Here is a 16,964-nt window from a genome sequence, read left to right as displayed (position 1 = left end):
TTTTTTTTTAACAATGTTGAGAGTTTTTATTTCCATTCATCTGGCCTTCAATGGTATGTTTCACGCTGTCATCTGTCAACAGTCTGGTACAGCGCAAGCAGCATTGCAGGTGGCTGGAGCCTCGCCCACAGTCATGGATCAGACCCAAGAGCACATAGTTTCACAACTCTGTACACGAAGTAGAGTGACTATGGCCTTCCAGGCAAATTTATCCAGCTCTGAGCCACGGAAAACCAGCTGTGCCTCAGATCCTTGAAGGGGGGAAACCGCAGAGATGGAAGAAACACCAGCTGACCCAAACTGTGCCTTGAGGGCTGGTTTACAGTCAGCCAGGTAATCATGAGGCCCCTGGAGCTCCAATAAAAGTGTTGAGATGTGGTGAGTAGGTTGGGAGTCAAGCTGGTTTTTCAAGTTTGAGCAGGAACAAAAAGTAGAAATTTGGACTTGTCATAGTTGTATCACTGTACTAATATGGCATCTGGCTCCTCATTTTTTGCTCTTATATAAACAGACCTGATCCAATATTTTTATGTTTTACTGGTAGGATTACTAAACAGTAGGAGCCACCTGGATTAGGTGAAGATTTAGCTTCAAAGACAAATGGTCTCCACTGGCTTGTTGTGAAAGATCAATTCATGACACTCTAGTTACAGGTCAGCGATTCTAACAAGCAGCCACCTTACTGCTCTCAGGACAGTAAGGTCCCCCAAAGCTGTGGCACCAGCTAGTTTTCCTTGGCAATGACATAAACTGAATGGCTCGATCAGGTTGGGACCTCTTTGTGGTTACAAAAAATAAACTACAATGTCTTGTCATTTTATTGCATGTCTCACGCCAGTTTCTAAAAAATCTTTTTTTTTTTTTAATAATATATTCAATAAATATACAGGAACCATGGACTTACGAGAGGTTTGTGTCATAAAAGCATCCTAACAACCAGAGCATAATCTGGGGATGTTTTTAGGTTTGTCTTTTGTTCAGATTACAGGAATTAACTCTGACAAGGTCAACTAAAGGACTTTGGATTTATATTACATGATGGGTTGGGCTCCAATGGATTGACTCCTGGTATAGTACCATGCAGAGTGGATATGGGTGTACCAGACTGCATCCCTTTAGCAAGCATTAACACTGTATACCCTGCAAATTATGCTGTAAAGCAGTAGACATCGTACCTATTTGGCAAAGAAAACATTCATCAAGCAATGGTAAAAGACAAAGTGAAACCAATATGGCAACACTGTAAAAGTGATAATTCTGTCTGAGGTGGGAGGTCTACACAGAGGGGTAACATGAACATGGTGGGGCACAGCACATACATATGTCGCAAAGTCAGAACTGGCTGTATATTAAAGAAAAGAGTTCTGTGTTTTGGGGTTGACTTGCTTTCTGGGAAAGAGTTTGATAAGATGACTGTATCTGTCTGTTACATATAAACAACTGCAGCCAGCAGCTGGTTAGCATAGCTTAACACCAAGACTGGAAATGGTAACGACAGGAATAAAACATAGAAAATAAGATATTCTAAAGCTCAAACAATAACATATGCATCTTTTGCCTTATCCATACAAAAATAACAACAACAACAACGAAAAAAAAAAAAAAAACAGGAATACAAGCAGCAATTTGTTTTTGTAACATGTTCTGGACTATTTGACTGGGACCATTAACTTCCTAGTCTCTACTGGTTGCCTAGTAACTGCTTAAAGACACGTCACTGGCCATAAAATGAATAATAATGCATTAATAAGTGAGCTTTAGAGGTGCTATTAGACAGTATTTGTAACCTTTTGACAGAGCCAGACCAGCGTCTTCCTTTTCCAGTCTTTTTTCTATGCCGAGCTAAGCAGCTGTTGGCTGTTTCATATTCAACACACCAATTTAACAGACATTGATTTTCCATCGCACTTGCTGCCAGAAAGTACTTAATGTATTTAAAAGAAAATATCAAAGTGTTTTCTTTACATGTTTACCATAATTCTAATATTACACTTCACTGAAGACTTTCTGTATAACTCAATTAAAATTCAAAGCTTATTTTCAGTCGATTTTGGCAGCAGGGACGTTGTTGCACTTCAGTTTGGGACAGTGTAACCGCTAACTAGTCAATATTAATATATTTAGGCATGATTTTGTTAAACTCTGATCAATTTCACAAACATCAGTAAACACCCTATAGCATAAAAAGCAGGTCGTTTAAACACTCACACAGAGTGTACATCATGTAAGCATAACAAAATGACAACATGGTGGCTGGTTTTCATGACAAATTTGAGGCATTATGGTGACCGCTGAAGTGAATTCCCTCTCAAGCACTTAAACACTACTTGAACATGATTGGGCCAACTTGTTTTACTTTTCAGACAAGGTCCTGTCTCGTTCTGATCTCCCACCGGCAGAGGTTCTGGAAGAAGTTCACTCCACATAAAGATTTACACATTTAAACAACATTGTTTAAAAAAGTTCAATAAAATACTTCTAACCGTCAGTGCTTCTCTCACGTACATGTACAAGAAGTACAGTTTGTAGCTGTAAAATGGAAAACAAAACAAAAAGCGTAGTGGCAGCCATGTGCTGTGCCACTTTTTCTCATTGAGCTGGAACCATTGACAGCCTGCTGGGTCGAACGCAGCTTAGCATCAGTTTGTCACTTATCCACTAATTCCATTGTCAGGTGGACTTTAACCTGGGAGAGTTTCTGTACACTGTGTACAATTGCCCTCTTTCCTCAGCAGGCAGTTAGGAGGTGCAAATAACATCTGTGGTTAGTGGTTGACGATTGAGCATGATTGAAGGACATAAAAAAAGAGTGACATCCACTGAAAAGGCTTATTTTGTTGGCAGTGGTCCCTTTCAGCTTCCACTCTTCAAATTTTCTGGAGAGTTGTGGATTAGACCACCAGCCAACATCTTTTTAGGTTAACTTGTCTATCTGCCTGGGCAAAATCCTAACCCAAAACCTTCCCTCTGTGCATTTATCTTGCTGTCCATATATCCATCTTCATGACTGCTTGCAGTGGGAGCTGCTATTCTCTTTAAATACTTCCAGTCCTTCAGTCCACTCTGATTTTGGCTCTTTCTCCGTTCAGCCTGATGCTAGATGAACTTGAAGCATTTGGTCTTGTCGTGGGGTAAACGAGTCTTGAACAGCACTGAGTCTACACGAAACTGTGTGTATAGCAGTGGCATATAGCCGTACACCTTGACAAAGAAGTTGATGCACTTGTGGCGCTCGTGGAAATGTGAGTCATCGTGTGAAAGAGCCTGAGGGCATCCAGGACATCGGAAAGTCCAACGAGACGTCACCTAAGACATATAGAAAAATGAATTAAAATAGTGTAAATCCATTTTCAAAACAATGACTGTTCTGTCTTGACAACGTGATCATCGGCTGCCTTTTTTTTGTTGTTGTTGTTGTTTTTTTAAAAAATCTTTTCCAAACCCAACAAACATAATAGCAAGTATAAGGAATACATAAAATAGCATGTTTGGAATGTAAATTGCAAATCAGGTTAGTGGTATGTGTAGTAATTTACCATATATAGTATACAGAAGAAGTGAGTATAACAATAATAATAACAATGTCAATATTGTATCATTCCATAAAAGCATTATTTCTTAGGTCAACAGCAGGACATTTCCTCTTATAAACAATCAAAAACAAATACTTTAGAAAGTCCATGTTGAAAATACAGGCCCTTCAAGTTCAGACTCAATGCAACAAAAGTGAATACATCTGTGATCACTGATCCACCAGTCAGAAAATCTGTGATCACTGAAAGTAGTTCGCCTTCAATTTCCGATCAGCTCAACTGCATGAGCGTGGATATGAAATAACCTTTGGTCAGACGCAACCAAAATAAATTTGTTTGCCTCAGATGGTATTCAGCATGTTTGGCTGAAAATACTGTCTGATGAGATGACTTCCAGTCGGCAGAAGCATCAATCCTACGCATACTTCCAAAACCACACAAGTATGTTTACCACGAACACAGTTCAATCGTCAGCCTAAAAGCCTTTACACTTGTAACGTTAACTGTCTGAAATGTGAACCAGGTATATGTTAGAATAAATCATCTTAATCCTAGCACTAACTTGAGGTACACTGAAATGCAAAAGCAATACTCTTGTTACATGGGTCATCAACCTGTGAGGATGCTGACTTTCTGCCTGGGATACTTCACTTTAGACTTGGTCTTTTAGCATAATATCATTTATGAAGACATCTAGTGCATAGTTCTCCAAGACTCTCCTTTTAAACAAGTCAGCTGGATACATTAAAAAGTCAACTTGAGGCAGCATTTCAAACACACGGAGCTATTGTTAGCCTAATCAGCAAGCTAGCAACAATATGCTAAAATCTGACAATGAAACAAAGCAAAATTGACATTCGCCAGCTCGAGAAGACTGCTTTTGTCTACCAGTGTCTGAAATTGAGGACCCTTTGTTGTCAGTGTTATCACTATAAAATGCACATGTACCAAGAGAGAGTGTATGGTGATTGGCTGTCAATTTAGAAGGAACTCAACATTTCTAAAGTGTTGACGGAAAGGACAGAACGTCCCTAAATCGGAGTTCGTATCTTGTCAATTCCTCACCAGTTGTGCATAAGCAATTTATTTTCTTTTTTATATGTCATATTTGGGCTAAAAGAGAGGAATAAATTCCCCTCACCATTTAGGACTCCACATTCAAACTTGCCCCAAATTCATTATTCACAAGGCTTATTCCCAGCAGCGGAATGCTGTCATGCAACACACTCCATCAAAGACGTCCTTAATTCCCCTCTGAAACACCCCTGAATATTACCACCCCACTAAATCAAAAAAAATAAAAACTTAAACTGAGAGCTGCAGTGACATTTCTGTTCCAACAGCTTCCCAACTTATTTAACTTGTTAGAATTATTTGTCTTGCCATAAATATGCTCTCCAGTAATAAATGTCCTTCCAATAGCTAGCAGTAAAATCAGGCATAACACACCAATTCAATCTTGTGTTTTTAATTTATCATTTTTGTGGAATATTGGATATGCCACTTTGAGTAATGACAAAGCTAAGTGGGCTAAAATGTAAATACACAGGACCTGAGGGAGACGCCACGCCTGCAGAGGTCTACATGTGCCGTCACTGACCTTGATGGGTGGTTTGCGGGTGATGTGAGACACAAGGAAGTTCATGGCAATGTCCTCGCAGTTTATGTACTCGTCCACCATGTCCCTGATGGCCTGGGGCATCACATAGGAGTAGAGGTACGCATAGTACTGCAAGAACACAAACGCACGGGAAAACATGTCAGTGATGTGGCTGAAAGACAAACTTGGTGGGGCATGATAGGGTTTTATAGAGCACAAGATCTGACCTTATGAAAGAAAGCAGCTCCTGTCAGGACCATGGAGAGTTCACACGAGTAGTTGGAGTTGTAGAGCCAGGACTGATGGTTGACGTCCCATGCGTGATACCTCCCAGGAAAACCGACGATGCGATCTCTGGCCTCACGCCACACTCTGCAGGACACCATCAGACAGGTGCTCAACAAAAGAACTCATTTTCGATCGATTACTTTAGATTGATTGCCTGAATTCATATTTTTTTCATGGAGGACTTTGTGGATTTTTGTTATTTTCCTTTGTCATTAGTTTGGGTTCCTCGTGTCAGTCTGTGCATATGCCTCCTTTCTAAATCCATCTGCTTCAGTTTGTCATCCAAGTTAGCAATGTGACAACTGTTTTCCTCCTGGGAAGCAATTAAATATTCTGTCATCTTTTATTAGTATTCCGCCTTTTTTTTTTAGATATCAAATAAAACCATAACGTCACACCTGACTCATACTTACAGATACTGTAGCCCAGTTACTGCAAGAAATCCTCAGAGCACAAAGAAAAGAGTTTTAAAGTAATCATATGAGATAACTGGAATTCTTACATAAGACCCAGAAGATGTGAGATGTCTCAATGGACAAATTCAGGGTCTCGAATGATTTCATGTGACACCATTTAAATGTCTAACACAGTCAGCTACTGTGTAAATTCTCCTCTTTGGCAAGAGTGAAGGTGAAGAAACATTCCTGGATAATTCATAACAAATGACCCCGTACACCCACTCAGAGAGCCAGTCTTTGCCTGTCTGGACAAGCTGCTACAGCACCAAGTCACAGACATGTCTGGGGAGAGGGGAGATGTGGTGGACAAAAATAACCTAACAGCATGCTTGATCATTTAATTGGTTTGAACATGGCCTTCATATTCAAGCTACCCAAGTACCGTATAAGCACGATGCTGACGGCATATTTCCCTTTGATTTTCTGTACTTTAGTCTCTCGTGGTTGCTTCAGTTTTCCTGTCACTTTCACTGTTTTACAGGAATGTGACGCTTCTGCATTTTTTGGACATTTTTGCTTGTTACAGGAGATGAAGCCTTCCCTTCTATTTAACTTCATTTTGTGTTCTTTTTCTTTACAGCCCTATTCTAAACAGGTTGCAGCTTATTATCTAATCTCTTCAATTAATCTACATACGTATTTTTCAGGTGGTTGTTAATTGCATGACAAATACAGCACTCATAAAAGTGCATACTAAAATACTTAGCAAACAAGTATTGCAGATTTTACATTTGACATTAACCAAGACAGATTGGTAACGAGGAGTTTTCACTTTGACGTTAAAAAGACATTTGCTGTCCACTACGATTTAATGTTGCAAGGGAGGTTAAAGCATCTTTATAGGCACTGTAAAATATCAGACATACTGACAAATGCTCTTTACATGTAACAGAAAGGGTGTTTCTCTGTAGCTTCACTGACCTGAACCCAAACATGATCTCATCATGGCGCAGATGAGCATCGTCATCAATGGACAGGATGGCCTCAGTTTCCACAGCGTCCCAGGGAAGGAAACGGTTATTGAGGCTGTTTTTTTCTGTGCGGACAACCTGCAGGCATGAGATGAGACATACTGTAGCTTGGCAAGAGCTTTGATGAAAGGCATCTTTTACAGTAGAGGTATAGGTGAGAACATGTTGAGCGATGCTGCACACTGAGCATTTTGGAATTATGACATCCATCTGCTCATAAAACTGTCTGACTGTTCAAGTGTGTCTGTTTAATAACTGATGGAACTACTGAAGTAGAATTCAGCAAATCAAAGGAAGTGCAACAAACAGGTATTTTCCTCATCTATTCGTCTATTACTTTGATTTATTACAGTGTACAAATTGCTAAATTACAAAAAGAAAGAAACCAGAAAAATACCTTCCAAGGTGACATTTTAAAAATATTTGTGTAACCAACAGTTAGGGTTGCACAATTATGGCTAACATGATAACAAAGTTTTTTCTTATTAATATGGAGATCACGAATATTGATCACAGCTCTTCACTCATGTCAGGGACAAACCATTTTAATGGCGTCGACACATTTAAATAGAGCCATGTTGTGCTACAGTCCTGCATATGTACAAGTCTTTATCAAAATCACACTGGTTCTTACTCAGTGATCACAGCTATTGATATTTATCAACAGAATTGTACCAAATGTTGGAATCCAAAATTAAATCAGCAGCCCTGCATTCACTTTAAAGTTGTGCAATATGGTGACAAACAGTGCAGCACTGCTGACATGGATATCTGAGTGAACCCTGGGCAAAGACAATGAAGTGAGGTAACATTAGCTAAATTATTCTTCTTAGCCTTTTTGTGCTCATTACACTGCAGTTTGTGGTGTGCTTTCAAGTGATTGAACGAGTTAGTTATATTGTTTTGTGGCGCAGACAATTTCCTAAATACAAAATAGTTCAAAACAATGGGTGATGATCTGTTTCAAAAGACTAACTCTTCACCCTCTACTGTAAACATCTGATTATCATTTGCCTGTCTGCTCTCTGTTGTATGTCACTCTTGCACTCTGGACTAATAGAAAATCCAGCATTTCTTTGCACAAGTTGCTGCTTGCATGATGGCTCCCCAAAAATGTATCAAAAACACTTTGATTGCGCTCTGGTGGCTGGCAAAACTTTAGGGGTCAATATCTCAGTCAATTATGTTCATTTAATTGCAGATTGTGAATACTGAGATACGATAATATACAGAAGAAAAACAACAAATCCAATTCTGCTTGATAAAGACTTCAAACCTTAATCAATTAATATAGTTGAGGATTAATGTCATGACAATAGACCAATTATTAAAGTAACTGTTTCAACTTTACAGTGAAATGACACATAGGCTTGTCTATTCTCAATGTCAAATTGTGCAAAAGACTCAGATGCCAATTCTGTAGTTTCTCCCTGTCAGCTCACTACTTTTTAAACAGTGTGAATATGAACTACATAAATATTAGATTATTCAAGTTTTAATTCAAAAGCACAGATTTTATCTTTCATGGATGCTAGACTTCTTCAGTCTTTTTAAGAAAGCTGCAGGTAATTTGTACAGACTCCCACAGAGTTTCAAAGAGACACTGATCCAAACAGTTCAGTGTAGCAAGTAGACTTTGCATCACATCTGACACATCAAAGCATTGCAGGTTGATTTTGTTTTTTTGTTGTTTTTGTTTTTTTTGCATTTCATAACTAAAGGATAAGAAGGAGGAGTATACCGTACTAAAGAAAACAAAACTATTAAGATAAAACTGTATTATTTGTAGAGTGAAAGAATTTTTCTGCGGGTACACTCACCACAATAGGCAGACCGATGTCTGGCCACAGCAGGTCATCTGAAGGAGGCTTGGGTGAATTCCACACCACCACCACCTTGTTGAGGTACGGCAGTCCATTCAACCTCTCCAGAGAGTTCATCAGCACCTCCTCCCTCTCATAAGTCAGCATGACCACAGTGAACTGTTCTCGGGGCACATTCCCACCCAGAGCAGCCTGAAACTCCTTTCCGGAGCCTCCTGTACCTCCACCGATAGGCCTGAAACCAGTACCAGAGCCAAGGAATTTGGCTTCAGAGGGCAGCACGGGGTCAAGGGGAGTGTGAGGAAAAAGATGGAAAGGACCTGGGGCTCTGTTCCATGCTCTGTAGGTGTCTGAAGCAGTGTAAGTGAAGTTGCGGAGATAACGAGGAGAAGCATAGGGGGGCTCTGTCTCGACAGGACCCAAATCCAGATCACCATTGTCAGCCAGGTTGGCGTCAGTTCCTGCCAGCTTCCCAGCTTTGTGAGGAATCTCGTGAGCTGGCTCCTCTTTGATGGGTGCAGCAGGAACTTGGATGCTGGTTCTGATACTGGCCAGGATGGTGTTAAGAACATTCTCTGATGTTGAGAAATAGGTCTCCCATAGAAAGCGGCCCTGCCGCCTCATAGCCAACATGTCATTGTCTGATAGGCTGCGCAACAGGAAATGTAGCTCAGTGACACGGGGTTTGGGGACTATGATGGCAGCTTCACTCCAGCGGATAAACTGGTGGTAAGGTAGTCTTGAATGGTCCCCCAACACAACTGGGATGGCTCCTACCTCTAAGGCCTCAAACAGCCTCATCCCACAGCCTGCTGAGGCCACCAGTTGTCCATCCCCTGCAGCAATCACCAGGGCAAAGGTAGAAGCCTTGAGGACCTCCAGCCTGTCTTCCCGCTCTCCACAGAGAGCCCACTCTGTTGGCAAACTTGACCTAGGGTTCTTGCAGGTGAACTCCACCAGCACCTGGTCCAAGTGGCTATCCTGCACTGCCTTTAACGTGCCGATTATGCGGTCATCGTAGTCAGCTGGTGGATCTCCCTCCATTTCCTCCTCGAATGACTGAGGGGGTGCCTCCTGTAAGCTGCTCCTCAGGGACTCCACCCTTTCACCCTGGAAAGTGAAAAGGTATTTCCTCTTTACAGGAACTTGAGGTGGCACTTCCAAAAAGTTGGGTTCTGAGAGGGCATGAACCAGTGGGGACACAACCAAGTCAAAGCCCTCACGGTACTGCTGCTCCAGGAAGGTGGACTGAGCAACTGCTGCTCGTCCTGCACTCACATTATACAGGAAGTTCTGTGTCATAGACTTTCTAGAGAGATGCACAAGCACATGGTTGTGTCCATCAGATCTCCAGTAAGGAAGAGCTTTCAGTTGCTTCTCTAGCTCTGCAGGGGAAGGCAGTGGGGAGGAGGACTCCTGTAGCTCCCCTACCAGCACCAGATACAGACAGGCAATGCTGGGGTTATCAGTCACATAAATGTTGCTTTTAACTGATGCTGCAAAAGCCTGCTTCACCAGAGGGTCAAGATAGTCCCCCCATGGATAGGAGCCTGTGTCATAGACATACACAGGAAACCCTGACGTAAGAGGACAGCGCGCATAGTCAAAGCATGAACACAGGCGGCAGGAGCGTGAAGACTTGGGTGGGGGTAGTCCTGGGTCCTCCTTGTCAGGCAATAGCCTGACAGGCAATGACAGCTTAGGCTGGTTTTGGGCCATCAGTTCTTTATAGGAATGCTCTGTCTGACTAATGACATTCTTCAGCTGCAGCAGATCCTGCTTGGCACTGTCAATGCTGCGCTTGCAAGCCTCGATGCGTAGGTTTAGTCGGGCAATCTCCCCGTTGAGCTCCTGCCTCTTGGCCTCCAGCTGCAGCAGCTCCTCACTGACTGATTCACGGATGCGGCACAGGTCCTGCACATGTTTGGCCTCGCACAGTTCACCACCAGGTCGTGGGCCGAAAATACGCTTATCCGGACCCCCAGCTTCATCAATGGTAGTGAGGTAGTAGTGAGCAATAAGTGGGAAGAAAACCAGGATGAAAAAGAGCATGAAACTGAGCCACGTGAGACGCACACGCCGCAACACCCATGGCTGGCCTCCGACACCCACGCCACCACCGTTACGCTGCATCGTTGACCTTACTCAGTCTGTTCCTTGCCCCACCAAGGAACCGTCGATATGAGGATCAGCAACAGCCATAGTCGACCTTGTCAACAAGGCAGTGGGATGGATACTAAATCATTAAATCTCAGGTGTAACTCTGTCCTTCCGCAAAGGTCATCTGAGGCTGTTTACCTCCTCTTCAAGAGTCCTGTGGGTATTGGCTTGAGGTTGAGCCTCACCTGTGCTCTAATATATACTCTGATGTGTCATAGCCCACACAAGCTAATGCCATTTCTATTGCGTGATTTAGCTGTTGCTCCAAATCTATGTAAGAAAACAGTCCCACATCTGGGGAGGGGGGCCCCTTGAAGGGTGATCCAGGGCAGGCATGGCTACTCACGGCGAAGTGAGATAGCTGGGAGAGTCCGTTGTTTCAATCTCAAATGTTCTCATTTTCTGACCCCGCAATCAGAAAATCCAAAACAGAATACTTCTTTCTTCTTAACACAGGAACCTGAGAGAATAACAGAAACATAACAAATCAGTGACAATGATAGATAATCCGCAGCAAGATTTAAAAAATAGCTGTTTAATTGTATTAATTTTCTGTAATAAAATATTTTTCATCACGTCTTCACTTCCCAAAAGTTACAACTGAACAAGATGTATAATTCTGAAGCTGAGCAACATTTAGCAAGGTAAACTCATTAGCAATAGCCTCAATGTCAATGATCACTTTTGTCCTCACAGAGATGCAAGTGGTAAAAGGCCCTAATGTCAGGAGCATAGTTAAAAACTGTTAATGTGTGATATTTATGGTATACCGTTACACAAGTAGCCACTATAAACATTTCTTTACACAGATTCTGCAGGCTCACACTTTCCTCCCCTACATTCTGTGCATGATTGTCTAGTATAGAACAAAAAGTGTTGTAGGATACCAAGCAGTATCATTTTCATTCAATTTACTCTCTCCAAGTCACAGAGAAAGAGCACAAAACAGGGGAGAGCCATCACTCGTAAACTACACACAGTTGGTGAGCCAACACCAACAGCACCTCCAGCAAATCTCATTAAAGGCCTCCTCCTGCATCCCAACCTCATCACTGACTCAAATTACTGAGCATCCTTGATAACAGTCCACCACCAAGAGTGATGTACAATTATCTTCACTGGTTCAGAAGAGAAAAAGGCTCAGGGTTACACAAAAGAAACCAGCTGCACCCTCTGATGCAGACTGCAGAGCCCTGCAGTGTTGCTGCTTTTATCTCAGTTTTCAAGAAGTTCCTGAGGTCGCTGGCAGTAAGCTTTCAGATCAATACAACAATAACCACATACACTTGCTGCTAACCAGCTCCTTTAAACCATATGTCAGGAACTGGTTAGCAAATACCAAGTTAGAAAAAATGAACATCTCAGGGGCTGCTTTTTAGCAGGCTTTAGCAGGATTGGAAAAGACAGCTCTAGGCCAAGACCAGCAACACTGCCAGTCAGGAGCTCCCCTTCCAAAGGCATAAACATCTCTTAAGGATTCATAGCACAATCTGAATTTTAGCACTGATTGTTTTCTCCCCCTATGTGAAGCAGTCTGCTGCTGGAACTCAAGCTATGTATATTTCACCACAGCACAAGCCCTGAGGATGTTAACTGATAGGCCGAGCACCAAACAGCCCTTATCAAACACATTACCAAAACCAAACACTGACAGTGAGCCTTGATAAAGCAGTTCAGACTGACACAGTCACAGAGACCAGAGGAATGCAGGTGTTTATCTTTAGCCAACATAACAGCTCCCTGTAATAAGGACATTATTCCCTGGGCTAATGGTTAATTCAAACCTATGTGGCTGTCATGTTTTCACTGCAGCCCGTTAGATCACTGCATAGACAGATAACATCTAAAAAACAGAAACAGTGCCATCTCAAGCAACTCTTCCTTCTGCCACCACATGACTGGCATTTCTGATGTTTAGAGATTACTGCGCTTCAGACTCCTGAAAAAACACCATCTTGCAGTACAGCTGGTGCATGTGTGTGAGTGTGTGTGTGTGTTTGTGAGTATGCCTGTCAAGCAGAGGAATGAGGAAATGTATTAACAAATCACATGACAGACACGTGATATCCTTATGCTTCTTGACTGACATCCTACTTGTCTCCTTGTAGCTTCTATCTGAGTGTTACATATTATCAGGCTACAAGATCGTAAATCTGAAAAACGCTATTTTCTGATGACAATGAAATAATTTCTTCATGGGTGGTCATACTTCATCTGCACCTTTATCTGCAATGTGCTTCTCATACTTAAGGAAAGCTAACTATTTTTCTTCGCTATTAAGTGATTATTTTCTCAGTGAACAGGTCGTTTAGTCTACCAGTGAACATCCAGGGACAGGACATCGAGAGAGTGGAGGAGTACAAGTACTCGGGTGTTCACCTCAACCATAAACTGGACTGATCAAACAATACAGACGTTCTGTATAAGAAGGGCCAAAGTTGCCTCCACCTGCTGAGGTCCTTTGGCGTGTGCAGGACACTGTTAAAGACCTTCTATGACACTGCGGTTGCTTCTGCAATCTTCTGTGCAGTAGTCTGCTGGGGATGTGGAATATCAGACAGGGATAGAAGGAAACGGAACAAACTGGTCAGGAGGGCCATCTCTGTCCTGGACTGCCCTCTGGACTCCGTCAAGAAGGTAGGTGAGAGGTGTTAGCCAAGCTGTCATCCATCATGGACAACACCTCTCACCCCTGCATGGGACTGTGAGGACCTTAAGCAGCTCCTTCAGCAACAGGCTGCTACACCCACACTGCACGATGAAACGTTATTGCCGGTCGTTAGTTCCTTCTGCAGTCCAACTGTTTCACATGTCCATGTCCATGTACATATCCATCCATTAGCTCCATCCATAATCTATACACCACTTAATCCTCAGTAGGATTGCAGGGGAGCTGAAGCTTATAGATTAAGTCATGCCTGGTATATTGTCTCTATAAGATTTTTATTATTATATGTCTATTGTTTAAGCCTTACTGTTCTTTTGTAATTCTTGTCCTGCTTCTTTCATGCCCCATCTGTATCCAGCTGCAATATCATGTACATTTCCCCAGTGAGGGATCAATAAAGTTTACCTTTATCTTTTATCTTTATAAAATCTTAGAAAATATTGAAAGGTGTCCAGTCCCAGAATCCAAGATAGTACCCTCCCATCTGTCATTCTGTCCAACCAATAACTCAAAAACCAAAGATATGAAATTTATATATGACAAATAAATAAATAAATAAATCAGGAAAGCGTCAGATTTGAGAGGCTGAAATTTGACAAATTCTGCTTATCTGAAATGATTAAAACAGTTGGCCATTGTTTTTGTTGATTGATCAATTAATCTGCTAATGGTTTCAACTACATCTGCAATAAAATCTATAATACATGATTTAACAATTCATGAAGAACCAAATACTAAAATTGATTACAAAAATGATTAATAGATTTGGAATAGCTTAGGAGTACAATATAGATTTTTCTCCAATAGGAACTTTGAAGGTTACATATTCCACAAACAGAGCTTTATCATTCCCACATACTTCTGCATTTACAGTATTACCACAATATTATCTAACTGCTTATCAGTGGCTTATTAGAATTTTTTTTTTTTTCATAAAACAGCTTTAGAGCCAGTAGCAGAGCATCACTATGCAATAAAAATGGAAATGACTACACAGCATATTGTTGGCGAGAAAGCCAAATGAGGATACAGAGCATCCCAGGTCAATATTAGAAAAGATACTCTGGGCCTATAAAGTAACTAAAGACTGGTTTCTGTTGTCCTTACGAAGGTACATGTACAGTACAGTAAAAACTCCCAGGGCATATGATCCTTTGAACGTTGACCCCCACCCTGCTGCTCAGTGATGTGCCTGAGGTGCAGAGTGACCGAAACATAACTATCACAACAGTCCGATTAATTGCTGCATGACTGCCAGTGTCACAGGGGTAATGGCAGACAGATGTTGGCAAACGCTGCTGCTAGGCTTAATCTGGAGCCAAAAACATGCTGGCTTAAAGCTCTGCTGCTGGCTGCTTCTGGAAAACTGAGCAGCGTGCAAATGCACGCACACACGCATGCACGCGCAGACACACACACACACGTGCGCATGCATGCACACACACACACACACATGCGCACACACAAAACTAAATCTCAATCTCTTCAGTTGTAGCTCTCTAATCTGCAGAATGTCTTCTCTTCACTGCAATCTGCTTAATCTGGCTGCTGTCTGCATGGAAAAAACACAGGAAAGCATTGATCGCTCTGGACTTAGTTTGTGGGGATCAATGATAATGCCATCATTACCTCCCACTGAGCTACAAGGTGGTTTGGTGTTAAGCACCTAAAGACTGCTGCTGTAGCCACTTAGACTGAAAGGCTTTACACAGCTCAGGTGTAAGAGTGAGCTATAGAAAATATTTGCACTCAGAGATAATGACATGCCCGTCCTTGCCTTTAACTTATACAACACGGTCTGCAGTTTCAAAACTACATGAAGCCACTTTGAAAGTGTAACTGAATAGCTGCAGGCATGGTCATCATTATTTTCAAAGGTTTTACTTTGTTCAAACACTTCTTGATAGATGATGATTAATCTCTCGATAATACAGTAAACATTTTACATTACTCATGTGGAAACTCAATATGCATCTGATATATGATTTATCCTTTTTTCAGAGGGCAAAGTCCTATAACACTCTCAAATCAAATGTTCTGTAGTCATCTCAGGGGAAAAGGGAAACAGAAGCACAGCCGTCTAGCTGATGACCCAGATAAAAAACCTTTTGCTCGACATGGTGGGCACTGAGCAGGCACCGACTTTGTCAGCAAATTGCTGGCCAGGCCTATGAATAACGCAGACTGCATTAGTCTAGCAGAGTGTTAATTTGATTTAGACAGATGAAAACTGATGTGGTGCAGTAAACACAGGTGAAAATATCAACCAAGATCAATTTCAGAGCTCAAGACAAGTTTAACTCAACAGAGAGTGAAAGAATGTACAGGAATGTGTACAGGCACTATGCATCATGGGATGATTGATACTAAACAGGTCTAAACTGCTTGAAACATGCTAATACAGATTATTCTGGAGTTTTAGAGTTTTACCGAGATTTATAGATGCATAATGAAGCAACAGCTCTAGATAAAATATATTCATCTGAAGCCAAAAGAATGACAGCAGCAGGTGCTGAGCTCAGAGCCTGAATGAAGAAGTGGGGGTGCTGCTTCCAGGTTCCCAGATATTATTTGAGGGCAAGCACTTGTATAAATGTTTGAACAGTCTCTCTGCACACTGGCAGCGCTTTCTGAGGCAGTCCTGAAATTCTTCTATGAAGAAACATGGAGCACAGACAGAAAATGACATCCAGTTATAACAGGTTTTTACTTGGCCACAATCAAGTCAACTCAAGGGCCATATCTCATGTTGGTGAGATGGGGAGGGAGGCAGTGGTAGCAGCTAGCACATGAGACAGAGCTGAAGGTTTGGAGGAGTGGTATATCCTACAACAAAGTTGAGAGCAAGGATGTCTGACATTTTTCTGCCTGTCTATGAGCATCCGACTGAGCTTTTGACAGATATCATGGCAACATGAGGGATTTGAGGGCCAACAGAGAGATCAAACAGCTTACATTTATTATGAGGCTCCAAGTAGGAAGACTCCATGAGGTAACGACTGCAAGGATTTAAATATTAAGAAGATGGTTGGTTAAAAAATGATTTTAGTCTCAAGAAAAAGATAACTTCCAAATAATTATAATGACAGTGACTATTCGCACCACTTGAAATGCTCTCTCTGACTCTGTGTATATATGATTCACTGCTGAAAATAAAAATTAAATAAATAAATACTGTTTTAAAAAGTCCTGTAATCTGTCAGACTGCACTCTCCATACTCAGTTTGCAAGAATGCCATTCGTGTCCGAAGTGTAAACACTGACTCTTTAAACAGGAACAAGACTATGAGTCAACTCATGCTTTCTGCACCTGTGTGCACAGACCGTCTTTGAAAGTGAACAGCAGACAAGGTTCTATTCATACTACAATAGGTTCGCAAAGCGTAAGGTCACATTGCCCTTCATATCAAACATAACAACACACAGGCCTTCTATAGACATTTCTGAAAGACTATGACTTGCA

At 41.6% G+C, this 16,964-nt stretch overlaps 1 protein-coding gene across 1 annotated transcript in view; it reads right to left on the bottom strand.

Annotated features, from left to right (window-relative positions):
• extl3 (exostosin-like glycosyltransferase 3) overlaps nt 1-16,964 on the bottom strand; it is a 37,960-nt gene continuing 20,996 nt past the window's right edge. The window contains exons 2-6 of the mRNA XM_008284299.1: nt 8,671-11,293; nt 6,801-6,928; nt 5,361-5,505; nt 5,134-5,262; nt 1-3,306 (exon numbers count right to left, since the gene is read on the bottom strand). Coding sequence (XP_008282521.1) covers nt 3,097-3,306; nt 5,134-5,262; nt 5,361-5,505; nt 6,801-6,928; nt 8,671-10,806 — 2,748 coding nt within the window. The 5' untranslated portion in view covers nt 10,807-11,293 and the 3' untranslated portion in view covers nt 1-3,096. The remainder of the gene's footprint in view (nt 3,307-5,133; nt 5,263-5,360; nt 5,506-6,800; nt 6,929-8,670; nt 11,294-16,964) is intronic.

This window comes from Stegastes partitus, unplaced genomic scaffold, assembly GCF_000690725.1.
Source record: "Stegastes partitus isolate 25-593 unplaced genomic scaffold, Stegastes_partitus-1.0.2 Scaffold9, whole genome shotgun sequence".
Lineage (NCBI taxonomy): Eukaryota > Metazoa > Chordata > Actinopteri > Pomacentridae > Stegastes > Stegastes partitus.
This window is presented reverse-complemented; position numbering and strand designations above follow the sequence as displayed.